The following is a 15945-nucleotide window of genomic DNA, read 5'->3' on the forward strand; positions in this document are numbered from 1 at the left end:
GGGTGTCGTATTTCATCATGGCGGCGCCGCTCGGTATCGACCTGAGAGGAGGGCTGGAGTGAAGACGTTCGAGCTTCGCGGGAGGACTTTGGACCGTTAAGCGTCAGAATGGGCTCCGGACGGCGTTAAGAACCGAGTGCGGGTCGAACGAAGCGTCCGACCGGCGGCGGGAAGGAGGAAGAGGCGCCCACCCGACTCATCCTCCAGGTAAACAACGACAAGCTAGCGGCTAGCTTTAGCTGCGACCGGCGACGTTTTCTCTCAAAGGCTCGGTGAACCGGAAGGATCGTTAGTTGGGCTTTTGGATAACATGACGTCACTCCCAAAACAAGAAGACGACTTTTGTCTTGACGTCAGCGATAAATACTCCTGCGGTCACGTGACCGCTGCTGCTCCTTTCTCTTCCCTCTCGAGATCCGGATCTTGTGCTGAATCGGTTTCACCGAATCCCGTTCCCGTCCGGGCTCCGCGGTTTACCGGTGAGCTGATTGAGACTTTGTGTAAAGGATTGTAAATGTTTGCAGCATGAAATCCGACCAATCAGAGCGATTGTTCGTGTATTGATTAGCTGACGGAGGGGACTCTGTCCGGCTCTGATCAATCGATCAATCAGTTTGCTCTTCGACTGAGATGTTTGTGATGTCATCAGTGAATATTTGCGTTTGTGTTTAAAATGGTTTAAAGGGAATTCTAACCGCCGCTGCTCGTCTCCCCCCCCCAGTGGCGGTCATGTTCTCGGGCGAGCCCACATCCGAATCGGCGCCGTTCCTCTCCGATGAGAGCGAGGCGGAGGAGCACGCCGGCGTGGTGGCCAATCAGCAGCCGGAGGAGGAGGAGCCTGGCAGCGGCGTGTCCAGAGTGCGAGCAGCGGCGACCGTCGCCATCCTGTGTTACGTCAACCTGCTCAACTACATGGACAGGTTCACCGTGGCAGGTACCGTCGGCCAATCACAGCCCGGCCATCGGCCAATCACAGCCTGGCACGCTGATCACATGTTCTCCAGACAGGAAACGGAAGGAATCAGAAGAACGGTGTCGTCGTTTAGAAGAGAGGAAAGAATTCAGATTTAATGATCTTTCAGTGATCCTAATTGATCCCTGGGTGCCCCCCCCCCCCCCCCCACGAGCTGTTTCATCACTAATTATTTGTCCTATCAGTAATTGATTGCAGCCTTTCAGGTCCACGGGGGCGTCGACTGTCCAGCGCTGGTCTTTTGATCTCTCTTTAACAGCTGCGTTCTGTTCCACTGCCCCCCCCCCCCCGCCCCCCAGGTGTTCTCCCACGAATACAGGATTACTTTGGCATCAACGATGGGAAGTCCGGCTTACTGCAAACGGGTAAGAAGATCCGCTCCGAGCGGCGTGGGAACGTCTCGTCCGTCTTCGTGTTTTTTGTCACACCGTAGCAGAGATCAAAGATGTCGATGTTTTATTTCTTTCGCCGTAGTTTGGTTTCGGTTTTGTGCGTTTAGAGCGTTCAGGAATGTAAACGTGAGTTTGGGCCGTCTTACCTGTCGCTGCTGTGATTGGCCAGCCGTCATGTCTTTCAGATTTTAGTTTCATCAATGTTCTTTTGGTTTCCCTCCAGTGTTCATCTGCAGCTACATGTTCCTGGCGCCGGTCTTTGGTTACCTGGGCGACAGGTACAACAGGAAGTTCATCATGAGCGCTGGCATCTTGTTCTGGGCTATGGTCACTCTGGGCAGCTCCTTCACGCCGCAAGGAGTGAGTCCCGCCGCCGTCGTTGCGTCGCCGTGGACGCCGTCGTTGCGTCGCCGTGGACGCCGTCGTTGCGTCGCCGTGGACGCCGCCCTGGTTTTAACGCTTGACCATCGACTCCTCTTGCCCTGAAGCATTTCTGGCTGCTGCTGTTGACTCGAGGCCTGGTTGGCGTGGGAGAAGCGAGTTACTCCACCATCGCTCCCACCGTCATCGCCGATCTCTACGTCAAGGAAAAGAGGACCAACATGCTCTCCATCTTTTATTTCGCTATTCCTGTGGGCAGGTGGGTTTCCTGTTTCTGTAGCTCCAACCAGCAGCTGGTGGCTGAAGCTAGGCTGTTAGCTCCTAGCCGCCGGCTAAGCTGTTAGCTCCTAGCCGCCGGCTGTGCTCGCTGCTGGCTAACCGTCCCGTGCTAGCTACGTAGCGGCCCAGCGAGCAGGATGAGGCGAACACTTCCTGTGGTTCTGTTCCCAGTGGTCTCGGCTACATCGTGGGCTCCCAGGTGGAGACGGCGACCGGGGACTGGCACTGGGCTCTGCGGGTGAGTGTCCCGCTTTGGCCGACGGACGTCGGGGGTGTGGACGGCGTCTCGCTGGTTAACGTCTGTCCTCAGGTGACTCCGGGGTTCGGACTCCTCGCTGTGGCGCTGCTGCTCTTGGTGGTCAAGGAGCCGAAAAGAGGCACCGTTGAGGCCCGCCCAGGACACCACCTGCGCCGGACCAGCTGGCTGACGGACCTGCGGGCTCTGAGCCAGAAGTAGGTCCCGCCTTCGTGGCGTGACTCGTCACTTAATACCGATCCGGTTTAAATGGCGCCGTGACCCGCTTCCTCCGCAGCCACAGCTTCGTGCTGTCGACCTTCGGCTTCACGGCGGTGGCGTTCGTCACCGGCTCTCTGGCTCTCTGGGCGCCAACGTTCCTCTCCAGGGCGGCGGTCTTCGCCGGCGTGAAGGGCCCCTGCGACGAGGGGAACACGTCCGAGGGGAACTGCGCCGCCTCGGAGAGGTAGCGTCCGCGTTCAACTCGCCGGCCTCCCAGAATCGGGATTCACACGAGACGACGCCCCTCGCGCCGTTTCTCCTGTGACAGCCTGGTGTTCGGGGTCATCACCTGCATCACAGGTGTGTTGGGCGTGGCCAGTGGCGTGCTGATCAGTCGGAAGCTGAGGACGAGGACGCCCAGGGCCGACCCGCTGGTCTGCGCCGCCGGGCTGCTGCTCTCGGCGCCGTTCCTCTACCTGGCCGTGGTGTTCGCTCAGACCAGCACGGCCGCCACATACGTGAGTCTTCCTCGCCGTTCGGGGCGACCGCTGTCATCGGAACGCCTCTGACGTGTTCCCCCCTCCCCACGCAGGTCTTCATCTTCCTCGGGGAGACGTTCCTGTCCATGAACTGGGCCATCGTGGCGGACATTCTGCTGGTGAGGACCGCCTCTGCTCGTGCTCGGCGAGCTTCGGCGGCGTTCCGTAAGGCCTAAACGCTCACGTCTCCATCCGTCTGTCAGTACGTGGTCGTTCCCACCCGCCGCGCCACCGCCGAGGCGCTGCAGATCGTCATCTCGCATCTCCTGGGAGACGCAGGAAGTCCGTACCTGATCGGAGTGGTACGTACGGATAGGGGCTAATGCTAGCAGCTAATGCTAGCAGCAGAACAGACTGGGGTCCGCGGGGCGTGTGGACACTTCCTGGTTGCGCTGACCACGATGCCGTTTCGTTGGCGACCTTCTCTCCTCTTCTCCTCTTCCTCAGCTCTCCGACTCCCTGAGGAAGAGGGAGTCCTTCCTCTGGCGGTTCCGCTCCCTCCAGTTCTCCCTGCTGCTCTGTGCCTTTGTGTCCGTGGTGGGCGGAGCCTTCTTTCTCGCCACCTCCGTTTACATCGAGAGAGACCGCCACCGGGCGGAGAACTGCGTCACGGCAGGTGAGACGACCTGAACTGTGATGAAGACGACATTTCCTCCCATAAACGTTCTCACAAGCAGAGTCAGTCGTTCTTCTGCTTTCTGTCGACAGACGAGCCGATCGTTGTGCCAAAAAGTGGGCGGTCCACTAGTGTCTCGGTGTCCAGCGTCCTGATCTGAGGCCGGTCCCCTGCCCGAGGTCCAAACACACCTGTGGGACAGTAAACAGACTTCTGGGGCAGGTCTTTGTCGGACGTTTCCAGACGACGGAAGCTGCTCCGTAGGTCCGTCGTCGTTCTACCTTCAGTGGGACTGATCTGGAACCAGCCTCCCAAACCGGGTCGTAAACGGGCTCCTGCTGGTTTTACTGGTTTCAAAAGTCCCAAACTTGTTTTAGTGAATACAAGAACAAGAAAACAAGGATTTTAGATGAACGCTCATCGGTTCCTCCGATTATTTTACCTTTCTAGTGAATAAACAGGAAAACCTGTTGGTTTGTTCGTGAATAATCTGAAGCGCTATTGATCCATCAGAGCTGAGTATTGATGACATCGTTTCAGTAATAAAGGAACCGAGTGTGAGTCGAGCAAAGCGTTTCCAAACATACATTTTATTATCGATCAGAAAACGGAAAAAGACCGTCGGCGGTAAAGCGGAGGCAGCTTAGCTGGATGCTAACAGATGCTACCTCTGCTGTATGGAGACAAACAGATGTTTATTTTCCTCTCATTGCATTGTGGGTAAAACGTGTCCAACATGGATGGTCTGTGGCGATGCTGCTCTGTTACTTTCATCCAGTTCGTATGTGATGGACGTTCAGGACGTGCAGGAAGCTGCAAACGCCGCGGCTAACGTCGAAGCCGGTTTCGTCCCGGCAGCCGTCACTTCTTCTTGTTCTCTTTGCAGGCGACCACGTATCTCTGAGCCACGTTGAGCGGCGGCGAGTAGCCGTCGGCGTACGACGTGTCCTCGAACAGGACCGAGTAGTCGTCCTGAGGCTGCGGACAAACGCCTCGTTAGCGGGACACCGGGAGAACCAATCAAACGTCAGCGTGTGGCGCCGCCGTCGGCCTCACCCTGTGTGGGGGGGTGTGGATGAGGGCCCGGTAGAAGCAGGTGGTCTGGGGGTAGAGGGCCAGCACCAGCTGGTCCTTGCTGAACAGGGCCTCTGGGTCGGTCTCCGGGTTGGCCTTCCACTGAGGCAGGGGGATGATCCGCCGCCGGCTCAGGGTGTGTCGCCTGGCGGGGAGCAAAGACTTAGACCGGAGACCAGATCCTGGACCCGAGAGGAGCCCGGATCCTGGACCCGTCCACATGTTAAAACCATTACAGAAAGGATTCGGCCTTTTACAGGAGAAGGTCAAACGGATGAGGTTTAATTATATTTATATATTATAAATATAAAATCTATCCATCCATCCATTTTCTTCCGCTTATCCGGGGCCGGGTCGCGGGGGCAGCAGCCTAAGCAGGGAAACCCAGACTTCCGTCTCCCCGGCCACTTCCTCTAGCTCTTCCGGGGGGATCCCGAGGCGTTCCCAGGCCAGCCGAGAGACAGTCTCTCCAGCGTGTCCTGGGTCTTCCCCGTGGTCTCCTCCCGGTGGGACGTGCCCTAAATATAACTTGGACGACCTCGTCGGGCCGGATTGACAAGCCCAGAGGGCCGAATGCGGCCCGCGGGCCGTAGTCTGCCTGCCGGCGACCAACGCTCACTCTTTGCCTTCTTCGTCGATGTCGTCCACTTCGTACCTGGAGGGAGAAGAAGGGTCAGATCTGTGATGTCACATCCTGCCGCCGTCGGGACCGCGCCCCAGCGACTCACTTGTTGGTGGCGTGGTTGTAGCTGACCACCTCCGCCAGGATCCACTGCTCGTCTCCGTCCACGGCCTTCACCCTCGCCGCCACCTTGTCGCCCTGCTTGGCCACGTAGTCGCTGCTGGCTGGGGTCGCCCCGCAGAGAGGAGGGGGGCTGCCGGGGGGGTCAACGGTGTTAGGGGTGTTTCTGTAGCAGCGGTTAGTTAGCTTTCACTCGGCGCGTTCTGCTAAACCTCTCTCCGGGTTTGCCGATCCACAGAGGGAGCGTCATGGCCGACTGCTGGAGGAGCGTCATCAGGACGCCTCGCCTCATCGTCTTCCTGGGCGGGTCGCTGTCACTGTAAACGCCCGCCATCTTAGCAGCTGTGGAGGATATTGGTCATGTTTTAAACTGTTCGGTTCTGGTTCTCCCCCCCCCCCCCCCCCCGTCAAACCCTCACCTATCCTCCTCTCCTCCAACAAAGACTTGATCTCAGCTATTTTATCCAGAGCGTGACGCAGAATGCTGCGAGAGGCCATAAAGAAGAAAATAAATCAGGGATATTCAGGTCGTTGCTCCCAAAATCCGAAACAGGCGGGTTCGATTTTCACCTGAAACATCCGGGAGTTAAAGCTAAAAGCTACGGACGCCTGTTTCAGAATGAAGTGAAGTGCAGAACATCGTGAAATCTGAGTATTTGAGTGAACGTGTTCCTACTGGGTCACGGCTGGAGCCGAGCCGACGGGGCGACCCACCTGCACTCGGCCTCGGCGTCTGCCTTGGCGGTGGTGTACAGCCCCCTCAGCTTGTTGCGGTAGTACGGAGACGCTGCAGGGGAACGATGAACAATGAGAACACGAGCAAATCCTCAGCGCCTGTACAGAGTCACCATGGCGACGGACTTTTGTTCTCCGTCTGCATCCGCTCGTGTGTTTTCTGGATGTTGAGGAGATTGTGTTCGCTGCGGGACCGCTCCTCCTGTCAGGACAGACATGAGTGAGAACATCTGTCCAGGTGCATTGCACCCCTGGGGGGGGACTAGTTTACCTGCGTTTGCTTGATGAGCTGGTGAAGCTCTGTGAGCAGCTCTGCGATCTTAGTATCAGCCGACATGTGTCCACCTTCAGGGTCCAAATGAAGTCCAGTCAGGGGACAGAAAAAAAAACAGACCGGTGAAGTTAAGAGCTGATCAAACTGTTTAAAACTTTTAATACTGGATTTAATTGTACATTGCATGAGCGCCGAATTACAAAGTGGATCCCATCAGATTGTCTAAAGTATTTTGAGCTTCATTTGGCCGGTGAATCTCACTATTTGACTGAATTGGTGCTTTTTCACATGGATTCCGGTTTAGCCTCCGTTTACGGTCGGGTGGCTTGAAACACGATATTCTGGCTTCGGGGGGAGGAAGCAGCCCAGTGTTTGCTTGTTTCAGACGGGCTGGCGGCTAAAGTGCTAATTTATTCACTGAAACTGGTTAGCATTGTTAACGTTCAGGCTAGCAGAGCCGCTCATACTTGGTTCGTGTCTTTCACTGGATTTAGCTAGATTGCTAGCTAAACGGCGAATTTTGTCATCGAGGAGTCAAATTAATAGCGTTAAACATTTAAACTGAAGCGACTGACCATGAGAGATATATGTTATATTTCGTGACATCACTTACCGAGTTCGTCTTTCTTACATATTCACAAATTAATCGCGAACTACGCGGCTACGCTTCTTCGCCTTCTTCTTCTTTGTTTTGAGGAGTCAGCGCGCCACTTCTTCACACCGCCCCCGTCTGGACAGAGTGAGCAACAGCAGGTGGAGCGGACAGGCGCTGCTGCTGCAGAGTGCGTCCATCAGGTCACGTGTTCCTCTTAGGTCGTGGATCCCTGAGGAAGCCTCTTTCCAGTCCTCTTTAAAGTCCACTTTAAATCATTTTGTGCATTCAGATAAACAATAACAACATGCGCCGTGGTATTCAGACCACGATCAGCACCTGATCCTTTTTCTGTAGTTTCTATCAAACAGGCATCGGGTTATATTTAGTAGGGGATTAACCCACAAACAGCTAACCCCACGACTAGTTCTACTATTACTACCACTAGTTCACTGATACACAGAAGCAATTTTAACCCATGAATCTGAAGTACAGTATACTGCTTTTCATACCGACGGGATTAGTTTTCAGACATAATTTTTTAACAGGAATGTCCTTTTTTAATTATTAATTCCTTACCCATATCAGGTACGGATTATTCGTTTTTTATTTTTAATTCTGAAGATTTGTTTTCAGGACTTTTAAATAGTAAATTTGTTAAAGTTGAGTTTGCGAATAAATGTGCAGTTTAATCAGAGTTTTTATTCCAAGACAATGAGATACGGGAAACAAGCAAATGAAAACATGTGATTGGTGGAGCTGGTTGAAGGCGGGCCGCTGCCTTTGAGAGCGGGTTCAGGGTGAATTACCCACAGTGTTTCAGGGAGGATGAGGAGGATTAGAACAGATTATCGTTTGTTACTGCAGTACAAGACCAACCAGAGGCTCCTCACATAACTCAAAGAAAAAGAGCCAAACTAGATGTTCTGGGACAGAGACACTGGGCATCCTGGATCCAGTTGCTTGAGTAGAATTGGTCCTTACTGGTCTGGGGAACCGAACCCAGTGTGAATGGATGGATTCCAGGCGTACGGGGCAGGAAAGGCAGGAGGAGTCTTTGACCCCCAGACCTTCTTCAGACAGCCTCAGACCATCGTGAGGGTCCTCTGCTGGGTGAGTCTGACCATGCATTGATAACCCCCCCCCCCCCTCCCCCGGGGTCATTTATGTGCAAACATGCTAGCTGGCTACGCTAATCACCGATGTGTTTTCACCGTGGTTTATCGGTGGGTTTCTGTAGTTTGTTGACGGACGCTTAGTTTCTGGTTACTTTAGTCTGAGGCTGGTGCTAGCTAGCTAGCTAGCTCGTCCCAGTTTGCTTCATCTCCTGCTGTTTTAATTTCTTGTTCTTGTTCTGGTGGAGTTATTCTGATTGTTTTTATTTCGTGTCTGTTAGCTCTGATTTGTGTGTGTGTGTGTGTGTGTGTGTGTGTGTGTGTGTGTGTGTGTGCGCGTGTGTGTGTGTGTGTCATGAGACTGGCCTTAACATTCCTGAGCTTCAACACAAGACTTCTCCACCAACAGCTGACTGTTCTCAGCTCTGCCCTGATTGGACAATTCACTATTTATCATTTAAACAAAGCTTCTTTTGTCTGACTCAAACTTGTTAAGTTTGTTAGAACCTTCACGAAGGTTCCAATGTTCTGTTTGGAAGCCTCAATCTTAGCATCTAGCTTCTCCCACTGTGGATCTATGCGTCTGTTAGCATGAGCTAGCTCCTGTTTGTTCGCAGCTCTTCTCCATCGTGATCCTCGGCTGCGTCGCCAACGAGGGTTATACTAACCGCCCGGAAGACTTCCAGGAGTTCTGCATCTTCAACCGCAACCAGAACGCCTGTAGCTACGCCATCTCCATGGGAACGCTTTGTTTCCTGTGCAGCACCGCCTTCCTGGCGCTGGACGTTTACTTTCCCCAGATCAGCGGTGTGAAGGACAGAAAGAAGGCCGTCATGGCTGACATCGGGGTCTCAGGTGAGACTCCACCTCCTGCTTGCGTCATCGTTACTCGTCTAGTTGTTTACACCGTGTGACTTGTGGTTTCTGCAGCTCTCTGGTCTCTGGTCTGGTTTGTGGGCTTCTGTTTTCTGGCCAATCAGTGGCAGGTCTCTCAAATAGAAGACATCCCCCTGAATGAAGGAGCCGCCGCCGCCAGAGCTTCCATCATCTTCTCCTTCTTCTCTGTCTTCACCTGGGTGAGTACCTGAGCCTGCTCACCTGACACCCTCCATCCTGTCTCCATTACTGCACCTTCCACGGAGGTGCAGTAACGCCTCCCCCCGGGAGATGGCGCTGTTTCCCTATGAATGCATCACAGAGTGCAGCAGGTCAGCCTGTGAAGGTGATTGGATAGGAACACCTGAAAGCCCTCAGAGTGCATACACCTGTCCAGGTTAATTTGATTCTCATTCTGCTGACACAGATTAAACGTGTTTGTTTGTGTGTTGTTGTGTGTTGTTGTCGTCTGTGTGATACGTTGTGTGTAAAGGGAGGCCTCACTCTTCTGTCGCTGGAGCGTCTGAAGAGAGTCTCGTTTGAAGAAGAGTACGACAAACTGTTCAGCCCTGCGGTCGCCCGAGAGACAGAAACACCCTAACACGCCTCTCTCCTTCAGCCAATCACAGACGAGGCTTCCTCCGCTTCCTGTTTTCCAGCTCATTCTGATTGGTTGCTTTAAGTGCCCAAAGTGCCTTACTGTTACCATGGTGACATTGACCCTTTTCTTCCTCAGATGTGCTGGAGATAGTTTAGGAACTTTCTGTAATGCTATTTTGTGTTATTCTTATTCCTATTATTCTTATTGTAATGTCATGGTGTGTCATTTCGTTTTATATTTTTATTAATGAGTGATATGTAATGAAATGTGAACTGAAAATTAAAGTTTTAAATATTAATGGACACTACTGCCCCCTGCTGACAACCAGTCAGATCTGTGATAGCTGACATTAGCTCATACTAATTATGATAGTTGATATTTGCTGTCATTAGCTTGCGTTACAGGCATCATAGCTACATAAACTTGTTATTGTAGCGAGAACAGTTATCTTTGTTAACTGATGTTGTTTAAATTAGCAGTGGGGGTGACAGCAAACACTATAAAGTTCTTTATTTGATTGTTCTTTGTATCTTCAGGCTGTCCAATGTCTACTGGCTGTCTACACATTTAAATTGGGAGCTGATTCTGTCACGTTCAGCGGTGAATACATTGACCCCAATCAGCAGGAAGCTCTGGAGGAAGCCCCGCCCACCGAGGCTTAAACAGGTGGGACGTCAGAGTGAAAGATGGTGGACCGTAGTTCATTCAAGGTCCTCTTATCCCAGGACACAGCTAAGCAGAGAGACATCCGTTTAAAGTGAGTCTTCTAAAGTCTTATACCCTGAAGGTCCAATACAAGCTGGTATCCATCAGCAGCCAATCACATTCTGAAGGACAAGCCAATCAGGTGGGCCCTCTGAAGATTGGATCACAAGCAGCGGGACTTAAATTTAGGGGGCGAAGACATTTCATCCGAGACGCTTGTCCTGTTGTAACTGACGGGAAGGTCCAGTTGGTTCTGATCCAGCCTTCGATGATTGGCACTTCCTGGATCAATATTTAAAACTTTAATTTTCACTTCCTGGATCATCGAGGATCGACACGAGCTGAAACAGGTGGACTTTATTAAAAACCAACCATGTCAGTAGCTTTGTTAGCAATGTGCATTAAAATTCAGTTAGGCAACATTGTACTCAAACTAGTTCTTTAGCTAACTAAGCTAAGCTAATTAATTGCAATAATACCTTCTAGCTAACAATTAGAATAGAGCTAATTCACCACGCTAAATTCCAAAGTTCTGTTTGGCTGAATCGGTCATAGGCCAATATTTATTTATCACCTCTTTACGCTAGAGCTAACAGCAATAAATGCATACTTGGACAGACATGTTTGATGGCCTGATGTAATTATGTAAATAAGTGAGAGCTCCCTCATCGGAGCTGGAGTGCCTCCTGCTGGTCGGAGGGGAAACTCCATGTTATTGATTTTCTGATCAAATATTCTAAAGACAACCACAACCCCTTTTCATTGCCAGCCGTACTCAGGACCCATACTGGTGCCTAGTACTGAGTACCAGCCTTTTCAAAAAGAATGTTTCTCTAATTTGATAGCATTAGCATATGGCTAATGCTGACAAGACATCTTGTTGAAAATGTATACTGGTAGGATATATAGAAATCAACGAATGCCTACACGCTAACATTATAAAACAACTCATGCTAGAAGGTTGAAATTAGAAATAATATATCATGCTAGCATTCCAGCTTGTTAAAAATAATTGCTCATAATCATGGCAGAATTAGAAAATAGTTCATGCTAACATGGTAGTCATGGGAAAACTTTGAGTGTTAACATGATAACATTGGAACAATTAACATTTTAAGTTTAGCAGAAAACTATTGTTAAAATGGTTTGAATATTACATTTTCTTCCTAAACCTCTAAATGATCTCGTCAGTTGTGAGATATTCTGTTTTTTCTTTAACACATCTAATATATTAAACTAAAGGTTGAGTTCAACCAAACCTTACTGATGGGTTAAGACTAAAACGGCATTAATATCGGTGTGTGTGTGTGTGTGTGTGTGTGCGTGTGCGTGTGTGTGCGTGCGTGCGCGTGTGTGTGCGTGCGTGCGTGTGTGTTAAAGTGATCCAGCTCAGACACTCAGAAACATTTCATGTTTTAATCTGATAAAAAACTATTACAGCAGAATTAAAAGGAAATGATTCATAAAACATGAAACCAACAAATATAAATATGAAAAAAACATGTAAAAGAATAAATAAATAAATAGAGGGATAAATAAATATATTTTTGTGGTCGGCCTGTCCTCACTGGACGTTTCTCCAGACGAAACAGCCGTGATGATTCTGCAGCATGAACATCAGAACCCGCAGCAGATCCCTCTTCAGAATCGTCCAACCACAGGATGCGATGTCCTGAGTGACACACAGAAAAGCCCGCCCCCTCAGCGCCGATGGTCCAAACGGTCCAACAAGATCCGTCAAATCTACAGCAGCGTCCAATCAAACTACGAGTCCTGAATTTAGCTTAGCATGTCATACCTGAAGTCAAGCACCGCCTGACAGACCAGATTCAGGGCAGCCTTCCCCACCCCACTGATAAACCAGTTTATCTAGTTATAGATAATTATACGTTTTATATTGATGACGGGTCTAAACTCATCTTTTGTTTTTAGGCCAAGCTTGAAAGGCAGAAAAAAAAGAAGTTATTTTACCTCCTGCTGAAGAAGTGATGTCACGTTTCTGAAGTAAGACGGCAAAACACCTGAGCCATCGACGCGGGTCAGCTGTGGGAGGGGGAGAGGTCAGATAGGCAGGCAGGCAGACAGGTGTACGGACAGACAGGTGTACGGACAGACAGGTGTACAGACAGACAGGTGTACGGCCAGACAGGTGTACGGACAGACAGGTGTACGGACAGACAGGTGTACAGACAGACAGGTGTACGGCCAGACAGGTGTACAGACAGACAGGTGTACGGACAGACAGGTGTACGGACAGACAGGTGTACGGACAGACAGGTGTACAGACAGACAGGTGTACGGCCAGACAGGTGTACAGACAGACAGGTGTACGGACAGACAGGTGTACAGACAGACAGGTGTACGGACAGACAGGTGTACAGACAGACAGGTACTCACACAGGCGCCTTCCTTCAGCAGCCGGTACTGCAAGTTTTGGAAATCTTCAAGTTTCTTTTCATCCCAGGTGACTCCGCCCTCTTCAACAGGTATTTCATAATCATCAAACACTGTCCCCGCCTCCGACAGTGACTCATGCAATACCCATAATGCTCGGTGGCACTGCAGGTAACCAGACAGACATCGGTGTTTCCAACCAGCGAGTCAAGAGTAAAAGTTTGAAAAGTCAGCTCCGAGTCTCAGATGAGGTCAGAGGATTACCTGAGTCTGATTGGCTGTTGCAGCGGGGAAGGCGGAGTCTGGAATGGAGATGTTGGTGTTGTACTTAAGACAGCGGACAGGAAAGTCCCCTCCCTTCAGGACCAGCAGAAAACAGTACCAGCTTTTATTAGCAGGGCTAAATAGGCTAATGCTAAACGACTCAGAGACCTGTAGACCAGCAGGGTCCTACCAGATCACGCAGCAGGTGATGTGCGGACCGGACCAGGTCCCCCTGCACCCGACAGGTTGGCATAGCAACCACTGTCAGCGGGACGATGAGTAGCAAGGACAGCAGCATCATTCTGGTTCCGGCGGTTTGTTTCCTGGTGATTCTTCAGGTTCTGCAAGAGACCTCAGTTTTAGCTTCAGTTCTACAAGTGAAAAGTTCCTGTCCCAGGTTCTGGTTCTGGTTCTGGTTCTGGAACCGGTCTTGTCTGAGTTGAACTGAGATGCTTCTGCGTGAATCATCCAACCACAGAGTGTCTGATCCAAATTACACCAGATACCTGGACCTGGATGGGCGAGTCTCTGCAGGTTCGTTCAGGTCCAACCAGACAAAACCAAAATATTGAAACATGATGAGGTCAGAGGGTACCTGCGCCTGATTGGCTGGCTCAGCCGATGGTCAGTGAAGGAGACGTTAGTGAAATGTTCATTAGCTGTTAGTTAATGACGGGTCTTGCGTTTGTGTGGATTTAACGTCCACGTCTGGAGTTCAGGAGGATGTCGAGGTCAAAGACGAGTTCGTCTTCATGGGGGGGGGGGGGGGGCTTCCAGTCTGTCTGTGATTGGTTGCCCCCCTCCCACACACACACACACACCCGCCCACATCGGCCTGTCCTTGGGTCTGTATCATATGAAGTGATAAAGCCCGGTGAACAATGAGTCGGACAAACGGCGAGGAAAAAGGGTTCCGGCCGGCGGGCGGTGACTTTACTGCGTTTAGTTTCTGATGAGGCAACCCGTCAGAAACTAAACGCAGTAAAATCACCGCCTCAACTAAAAACCACAAGAAGCTCAGACGCAGAACTAAATCCTGCAATGACCAAACGCCACGTTTCTATTGGTCGGCTCGGGGCGTGAGGTGGCGTTACTCCGGGCGTTTTCCAGATCGATCGGCGGCGATGACGTGACACGAGGAAGTACTCGTCATGGAGTCGAGTCGATGTTTCCGACCGCGTTGGAAATTATCGCTGACGGTTTCTAAATGTATTCAGCTCATTTAAAGTACTGCAAACGTACTCTGTTAAGGTAAAAGTCAAATATAATCAAGTAAAAGTACTCGATGCAGTTAAATACCGCCCGTTGTATTCCCCGGCCTGAAGTAAACGGACGTCTGTTTCTAAGTGTCCTCAAACCTGCTTTTATTTATACAGTTGTGGCCAAAAGTTCATATTTCTGCAGATCGCCTACATTAATATTTAATACATCAGCTCTTCTACTTGTATAAGTACCATGCATGCGTATTCATGAATTGTTCATGTGTATTTAAATCAGACCTTGTAGCCAAAATGTGATCGTTTCTAAACGTAACCCAAAATGTTTCTGCGCCGAAATGGAACGCCGACGTGAAACCGACTCCGGCTGAGCGGCAGCAGGTCCAGAATCCTATCAGCGTGAAATGGCCTCACCTTCTGTTGACGGGTCTGGTCCTGGAGGGTCTGGAGGTCCTGGAGGGTCTGGAGGTCCTGGAGGTGTCTGGAGGGTCTGGAGGCTCTGGAGGTTCTGGAGGTCCTGGAGGTTCTGGTCTCGGCTGGTGGTTGCCGTGGTTCTGATGAGCATCTCTGTCATCTTGTCCTTTAAATAAAGCTTCGTCCTGAATGGAAAGAAAATGAAACTCTGATGCCTTCAGAGCAGAAAAGAGAAATTCTATGAAATTTGGAAATTTCCCTCCCTCCCCCCCCCCCCCCCCCACCCCCACAGCTAGAAGCAGGTCGTCTGTGAACGTCTCACTATGACTAAACACAAACGATGCGGTCAAACAATCAAACAAACGGACGAGATGATCGTGTCAGAAACACAAGGTGTCCTAAAGTATATGGACACCTGGAACCCAATCGGGTCCACGTGGTTCTGACCAAATAACGCGTGGCCAAAAGTATATGGACACACACTTTAAATCCACGAGTGTTCCTGGTCGTCTTCTTTGAGTTAGCTGCTAACTGCTGCTACCTGCTAACTTATATTAGCTGCTTTTTTAAAGATTCCAGTACTGGTTTGACCCCCCCGCCCCCCCATCCCATCCCATCCCATCCCATCCCTCCGTGTATGAGAGGCTTTCAAATACAAGATGTGGCCAAAAGTATTTGGACACTGGCTGTTTAATGTGGCCTTTACTTTCAGGGTAAAAGTTTGTTTTTCACAACATGAAATACTTTTTAACAAACTCTGAATCCACCTAAAATAAATCATTTGTGATCTCATGAGATTTGCAGGTAAATTCTGACGCTGCATCGGGTTCCGATCAAATGGGTCAACAGGTGATTTTAAATGAATGGGTCAGAGGTTCCGATTTATTGGCGACTCATTTTGAATGTTTGATTCGCCGTTAACATTAACCCGTTAATATTTCCGCTATCTTTCAAACCGAGGCTGTTGGTTGCGTTTCACGCATTTTTAGGTTTTCTGTATGTATCAAATCAAACCGCCTGTGACGTCACGCGTTCGACTCAGGATGCGGTTTAACCCCCACCCCGAATGTTCAGTTTACATTTACGGAGAATGAGGAGAGGAGACGAGACCGGAAGTTCGGCTGCAGTTTACATTTAGACAGAACAGAAACAGCTGCGGGACGAGACGCCGAGAAGGAAACTCCTCATTCGGTTTCCACTTCCGCTGCATCTTCATCAACTGATCAGATACGTGACGTCACGACGCGTTCATATCGATCCAGTGTAAAATAAATCAATAAACGGTGGGGGGGGCACAGGAGGAAG

The 15945-nt window shown here is 50.6% G+C and overlaps 4 protein-coding genes across 4 annotated transcripts; 2 read left to right on the forward strand and 2 right to left on the reverse strand.

Moving 5' to 3' along the window:
• The first annotated feature begins 26 nt into the window (after positions 1-26).
• Positions 27-4208, forward strand: spns1 (SPNS lysolipid transporter 1, lysophospholipid). The gene is made up of 13 exons (XM_068749398.1): positions 27-207; positions 722-934; positions 1273-1338; positions 1589-1725; positions 1854-2005; positions 2197-2263; positions 2336-2478; positions 2559-2726; positions 2811-3000; positions 3075-3140; positions 3225-3323; positions 3469-3637; positions 3730-4208. The coding sequence occupies exons 2-13, from the start codon at positions 730-732 to the stop codon at positions 3795-3797; spliced, it is 1530 nt and encodes a 509-aa protein (XP_068605499.1). The 5' UTR covers positions 27-207; positions 722-729; the 3' UTR covers positions 3798-4208.
• A 127-nt stretch (positions 4209-4335) lies between these two features.
• Positions 4336-7157, reverse strand: sgf29 (SAGA complex associated factor 29). The gene is made up of 10 exons (XM_068749421.1): positions 7076-7157; positions 6460-6533; positions 6315-6390; positions 6168-6240; positions 5873-5937; positions 5666-5795; positions 5440-5586; positions 5331-5366; positions 4694-4856; positions 4336-4615 (listed from the first exon to the last, which is right to left on the reverse strand). Exons 2-10 carry the CDS (start codon positions 6523-6525, stop codon positions 4499-4501), a joined length of 873 nt encoding a protein of 290 aa, XP_068605522.1. The 5' UTR covers positions 6526-6533; positions 7076-7157; the 3' UTR covers positions 4336-4498.
• A 908-nt stretch (positions 7158-8065) lies between these two features.
• On the forward strand, positions 8066-10308 carry syngr1a (synaptogyrin 1a). Its single transcript, XM_068749443.1, has 4 exons — positions 8066-8167; positions 8787-9024; positions 9100-9245; positions 10183-10308. Exons 1-4 carry the CDS (start codon positions 8066-8068, stop codon positions 10306-10308), a joined length of 612 nt encoding a protein of 203 aa, XP_068605544.1.
• Positions 10309-11765: 1457 nt separating this feature from the next.
• Positions 11766-13310, reverse strand: LOC137905230 (interferon alpha-17-like). Its single transcript, XM_068749444.1, has 5 exons — positions 13200-13310; positions 13010-13102; positions 12749-12910; positions 12323-12394; positions 11766-12023 (listed from the first exon to the last, which is right to left on the reverse strand). The coding sequence occupies exons 1-5, from the start codon at positions 13308-13310 to the stop codon at positions 11916-11918; spliced, it is 546 nt and encodes a 181-aa protein (XP_068605545.1). The 3' UTR covers positions 11766-11915.
• Between the last annotated feature and the right edge of the window lie 2635 nt (positions 13311-15945).

This window comes from Brachionichthys hirsutus, chromosome 16, assembly GCF_040956055.1.
Source record: "Brachionichthys hirsutus isolate HB-005 chromosome 16, CSIRO-AGI_Bhir_v1, whole genome shotgun sequence".
NCBI lineage: Eukaryota > Metazoa > Chordata > Actinopteri > Lophiiformes > Brachionichthyidae > Brachionichthys > Brachionichthys hirsutus.

What these genes read in the sequence shown, in the direction of transcription:
- spns1 (XM_068749398.1), top strand. Translation starts at nt 730, where the DNA reads ATGTTCTCGGGCGAGCCCACATCCGAATCGGCGCCGTTCCTCTCCGAT. An exon ending in GCTCCTTCACGCCGCAAGGA is followed by an intron (nt 1,726 to 1,853) that starts GTGAGTCCCGCC and finishes CTTGCCCTGAAG; the next exon opens with CATTTCTGGCTGCTGCTGTT. An exon ending in CTGCGGGCTCTGAGCCAGAA is followed by an intron (nt 2,479 to 2,558) that starts GTAGGTCCCGCC and finishes CTTCCTCCGCAG; the next exon opens with CCACAGCTTCGTGCTGTCGA.
- sgf29 (XM_068749421.1), bottom strand. Translation starts at nt 6,525, where the DNA reads ATGTCGGCTGATACTAAGATCGCAGAGCTGCTCACAGAGCTTCACCAG. An exon ending in GTTGGAGGAGAGGAGGATAG is followed by an intron (nt 5,796 to 5,872) that starts GTGAGGGTTTGA and finishes TATCCTCCACAG; the next exon opens with CTGCTAAGATGGCGGGCGTT. An exon ending in ATCGACGAAGAAGGCAAAGA is followed by an intron (nt 4,857 to 5,330) that starts GTGAGCGTTGGT and finishes GCTCCCCGCCAG; the next exon opens with GCGACACACCCTGAGCCGGC.
- syngr1a (XM_068749443.1), top strand. Translation starts at nt 8,066, where the DNA reads ATGGATGGATTCCAGGCGTACGGGGCAGGAAAGGCAGGAGGAGTCTTT. An exon ending in GGCTGACATCGGGGTCTCAG is followed by an intron (nt 9,025 to 9,099) that starts GTGAGACTCCAC and finishes TGGTTTCTGCAG; the next exon opens with CTCTCTGGTCTCTGGTCTGG. An exon ending in TCTTCTCTGTCTTCACCTGG is followed by an intron (nt 9,246 to 10,182) that starts GTGAGTACCTGA and finishes TTGTATCTTCAG; the next exon opens with GCTGTCCAATGTCTACTGGC.
- LOC137905230 (XM_068749444.1), bottom strand. Translation starts at nt 13,310, where the DNA reads ATGATGCTGCTGTCCTTGCTACTCATCGTCCCGCTGACAGTGGTTGCT. An exon ending in ATCACCTGCTGCGTGATCTG is followed by an intron (nt 13,103 to 13,199) that starts GTAGGACCCTGC and finishes CTGGTCCTGAAG; the next exon opens with GGAGGGGACTTTCCTGTCCG. An exon ending in TGCTGAAGGAAGGCGCCTGT is followed by an intron (nt 12,395 to 12,748) that starts GTGAGTACCTGT and finishes CCCCTCCCACAG; the next exon opens with CTGACCCGCGTCGATGGCTC.